Source organism: Pteronotus mesoamericanus, unplaced genomic scaffold (genome assembly GCF_021234165.1).
Source record: "Pteronotus mesoamericanus isolate MK-2021 breed Mesoamerican mustached bat unplaced genomic scaffold, CSHL_Meso_final contig_263, whole genome shotgun sequence".
Lineage (NCBI taxonomy): Eukaryota > Metazoa > Chordata > Mammalia > Chiroptera > Mormoopidae > Pteronotus > Pteronotus mesoamericanus.
In genome coordinates, this window is record NW_026555112.1 from 14,077,922 (window position 1) to 14,082,719 (window position 4,798).

The 4,798-nt window shown below is 49.7% G+C and overlaps 1 protein-coding gene across 1 annotated transcript; it reads right to left on the minus strand.

Annotated features, from left to right (window-relative positions):
* Positions 1 to 484: 484 nt before the first annotated feature.
* LPAR5 (lysophosphatidic acid receptor 5) lies at positions 485 to 1,793 on the minus strand. Its single transcript, XM_054574483.1, has one exon. The coding sequence runs from the start codon at positions 1,791 to 1,793 to the stop codon at positions 675 to 677; it is 1,119 nt and encodes a 372-aa protein (XP_054430458.1). The 3' UTR covers positions 485 to 674.
* Positions 1,794 to 4,798: the final 3,005 nt, after the last annotated feature.

The window sequence follows — 4,798 nt, forward strand, 5'->3', positions numbered from 1 at the left end:
TGGAAGGGGGTTAAAGATTAAGGATAAGAAAAGACTTAGAAAGGGGAAGAGGGACCAAGATTTTGGAAGAAAAAAACCTCACAGTTTTGCCCTGCTCCCAACCGCCCCACTTTGGGGGTCAAGTCTAAATTGTTAGCAATTCTTTAAGCAAAAAGGAAACCAGTTATGTCTGTATCCAATTCACTCTTATATTATGGCTTCAATGCCCGGCAGGGGAAGCAGAGGTGCAAATGAAATGTGGGTGGCTTCTATGGCCATAAGACTGCTGTGTTCAGTCTAAATCCAGGACACCCATTTTCTGCTCCATCTACCAGCTCTCAGCAATGTTTCATGTCCCGCCGAGGGCACTGCACCCAGTCCTCTGCCTCTGTCTATATTGTATTGGCAGGCTTACAGCATCACTTCTTCCAGACTGGAAAAGAGGACTTTCCTATGCTCACCATCACCACCAACTTGAAGGCATTTCCACCAGCACTCTTCCTTCCTTGTGCCCCTTGCTCCCACACTTTGCTCCTTCTGCATTTATGAGCTTAAGCTGCTATCCAGAAATCCAAGTGCCTGATCCAACTCCTTCATGTATGCCCCCTGCAAGTAAGCGCACCCTGCAAATCTTCCGAGCGTGAGAGGTGCGTGAGATGGAGACGGATGTAACCGCGCTAGGACCCTTTGTGCATTCAGAGGACAGAATCCTCAGGGCACTGGGTGAAGGGCGTCCCGGGATTGGAATGCCGGAGCAGTCCTTGGCTGGAGGCCGCGGAGACCCTCGTGGTGTGGGTGGTCTCAGGGGGCCGTTGGGCAAGTGTCGCTCCATTCCCATTGGTGGTCGAGGTGCTGGGCCAGAAAGGAGAGCCCAGGCCGCGCAGGGTGTTGCGGAAACCCTCGGCACTGAAGTAGTACACCAGCGGGTCCAGAACGCAGTTGGCACCGGCCAGCAGCACCAACACCATCAGCACCCCGCGCACCTTATCACGGGCCGCCTGGCTTGCCACCACCAGGTTGCCCCGCAACAGCCCATAGACCGCCAGCGTGGTGTTGTAGGGCACGAAGCACAGCAAGAAAATGACCAGGTTGGCCAGCAGGAGGCGCACTGTCTTCCGCCGCCGCAGGCTCTGCGTGGCGTCGGGCCTCGCCAAGGTCCAGAAGACCCGGCTGGATGAGTAGACCACGGCCACCAGCGGCAGCAGGAAGCCCAGCGCCTCGGCTAGCAGCACGAGCGGCAGCAGCCCTCCCTTCCACAGCTCTTCACTGAAACTCTCAAAGCACAGGCGCACCTGGCCGCCTTGGAAGCTGCAAGGCGAGGGCTTGTGCACAAGCACAGTGGGCACTGCGAACACCAGGATGAGCACCCACACGCCCAAACAGAGCAGCCGCGCCACGCGGGGCCGCCGCAGGTGGCGCAGCCGCAGCGGGTGCACCACAGCGGCGTAGCGGTCCATGTTGATGAGGGTCAGGAAGATGCAGCTGCCGTACATGTTCATCTGGAAGATGGCGCCTGCCGTCTGGCACAAGAGATCAGGGAAGGGCCAGTGGTGCAGCGCATAGTAGGAGAGGCGCACGGGCAACGACAGGGTGAAGAGCAGGTCACTGGCCGCCAGGTTGCACATGTATACGCTCACCACTGAGTGCACGCGCAGAGCACGCAAGAAGACCCAGAGGGCCAGCGCGTTGAGCGGAAGCCCCGCGGCCAGTACTAAGCTGTAGACCACCATGTGCAAGCGGTGGGTGGTCCGGTAGTCAGGGCACGGGAGATCAGAACTGTTGGTAGATGTGTTGGCCGAGGAGTTGGCCAACATCGTGCCAAAGTGTGCTGAGGAGCTAGACTCGGGGCATCATGGAGCACGTCAGGGTCCTGGCATCACATTCATCTCCAGAACAGGGCCTGGAGGCTGTACAGAGACAGTCTCAAAGCTAGCAGAGGGAGGGCACGAAAATGTGGGCTATGCCTGCTGGGCAGATGGCTGTCAGCGGGGTGGATGCCTTTGGTCACGGCCTCATCATCTGCAGACCTGGAATAGGAAGGCATGTTGAAAGTCAACCTTATGCAAGGGCGGGGCCTAAGACACAGATGCTTATCTAGCTAAACCTGCTGTCCTCTTGAGTCTTGTCTGAGTCTCAAGTCTTTTCCCCCACCTGTCATTTGGCCAGAGTAGCTTTCTGCAGCAAGGCTGTAGAGCACAGTGCCAGACTGCTTGGGTTTAAATCCTGCCTTTGCCAATTTCCCTAGCTTTTGTCCTCAGAAAAGTGACTTAATCTCTATGAACTTCATTTTTCTTGCCTGGGGGGAGGGGTAGAAGAAGAAGGGGTTCCTTCATGAGGTTTTTAGGTTAAATGACATGATATATGGAAAGTGTTTGGGCTTTCACAGGTATGTTCACAGCAATGAGCAAAACAAAGACCTTGCCCCCACCTACTTTCATTCCACGGGAGGATGACAGGTAATAAAGTACAGTAAACAGATATTACATCAGGTGGTGACAAGTTCTATGGAGCACCTCCCCTGGAACAGGTACTCTGCTGACTCCCCATTATCTAAAGAATAAAGTCCACGCTCCCAAGTACAGTACCACATCCCAGCCTTGCTCATCACATTTACTGTTGCTCCTGCGTGAGCTGGATTTGTGCTCAAAGCATGCTGAATTCACCTTGGTTGTTTGACCTCTCTCTGAGTTTCTACAACTGAAAAGTGGGGAGAACGATATAACAGGGCTCTCATAGGCTGTTCAAACAAGCAACAGAGTTCTGCCAGGGCAAGACCCTGTGCGTTGTTGAGCTTTTCTGGCTAGAGAACTTCCCAGATGGGGTTCTGTGATAGAGGGGAGATGGCAGTTTGGTAGTGAAGGTTCCAAGGGGACCCTAAGCCCAGAGAGCAGGGCAGCGAGGTGAGAAAGTACCATGGGTGCTGATGAGGCTGCTGAAGAGAGCAGATTGCAGCAGCTGCAGTCCTTGGGCAACAGCTGGCAGACAAAGGGTATGGCTAAGAGTGAGAGGAGCCAGACGACAGGACATGGTCTCAGGATCCCACCTTCTTTAATGCCACCAGGTCACAGGAGCTACCCAGATGCCATCTATTTCGTGTGTACGTGGTGAAATGTACGTAACTTAATATTTACCATTGTAACCATCTTGAAATGTACTGTGGCATTAAGTACACTCACAATGTTGTGTAACTGTCACCAACATTTCCAGAACTTTTCTACCACCCCAAACAACAACTTTATTCCCATTAAACAATAATTGCAGTCTACCAGCACCCCTGCCCTCCAGCCATTGGTAACCTCTATTCTACTTTCTGTCTCTATGAATGTACCCATTCCAGGTACTTCATATGGGTGGAGCCATATAATATCTACCCCTTTGTATCTGGCTTATTTCACTTATAGCATAAAGTTTTCAAAGCCCATCGATGGGGTAGCATGTAATAAACAGCATTCTTTTTTTATGGCTGAATAACATGTACTCGTATATCACATTTTGTTTATCCATTCATCTGTCGATGGTTACTTGGGTGTTTCTACCTCTTGGCTATTGTGAATAATGCTATGAACATGGGTGTCCATATGCCATCTCAGGGAGCAAAGTTGTCCAGAGACCCTGAGAAATTATCTTAAGATAGTGGACTTATTCCATTCAAAAGAAACTGCTTGAATTCTTACACAGAACCAAGTTGTAAACCTGACTGTGACTAGTTTTCTTGTGGGTTTTTTGTTCATTTGTTCTCTCTCCAACCACAACTATCAGCAGTTTAAGACTCGTAAAAGGTAGAATAGTCAAAGGGAATAAAGAAACACTTATTCTGCAAAATACCAATTTCAGCAGTGAAAATACTACTATATGGGGTTTAAACGTGCTGAAAAGCAAATAAAACCAGGCTTTTTTCCTGACACGTGCCCCACTTCCCATGCTCCTTTGCTCCCATTACACCAAAATAATAATTTTGCACATACCTTATGTTTTCAGGGCTCTATCTTTGCCACCTGCTGTTTCCTCAATTTGGAATGAACTTCATCCCATTCTCCAACTGGCAAACTCAGTCATCTCTTAGGACTATGTGAAGCCATTCCTTGACTCCCTCCCTCCCCACAAGGCAGATGTGGTCTCCTCACTGGTGCTCCCACTTGGTGTGCAGCTTTATCACAGCTGTTCCCACTTGTATTGTAATTAGCTGTTCTTCGTCTGCACCTCCCACTAGACTGTGGGAGAGGCTGTGGACTGTGACTTATTCATCTTTGTATCACCAGCATCTACGTCAATGTCAATAAATGGTGAGTGAAATAGCTGTTATTTACTGATCGTTCACCATATCCCAGGTTATTTTATATGCATAATCTTTAATCCTCCCAACAGCCCTTTGAGGTCGGCGTTTATGCTCATTTTTACAGGAAAGGAAACAACTCAAGAGCTCAGTCAGTGAGGAGTGAAGTTGGGAATCAAACCCAGGACCTCCTAGCTCCAGTGGCCAAGCCGTCTGCGGCTATGTCCAGCAAGGGTGGATGGTTGGAGATGAGGATGCATGATGCACAGAGGATCTGGTCTTTTTAGATGCCCACGTGAAATCTGTGCTTATAGAGAAATTATTTTACTTTCTCATTTGTCTAATTGAAATATATACTTTTTAATAATCCATTTCTCCCTCCCACTTCAAACACTGGTAACATGAGCTCATCTCTCTTCCACACACACAAATATGCCCCTCCTTACAATTTCCGCTTACCTTACCTACTTAAGCACTTAGCTTGCTGCTCTAAACTCCTCAGGTTGTTTTATGTCTATTTGTTCCATTTCCCCAACTAGATGGTAG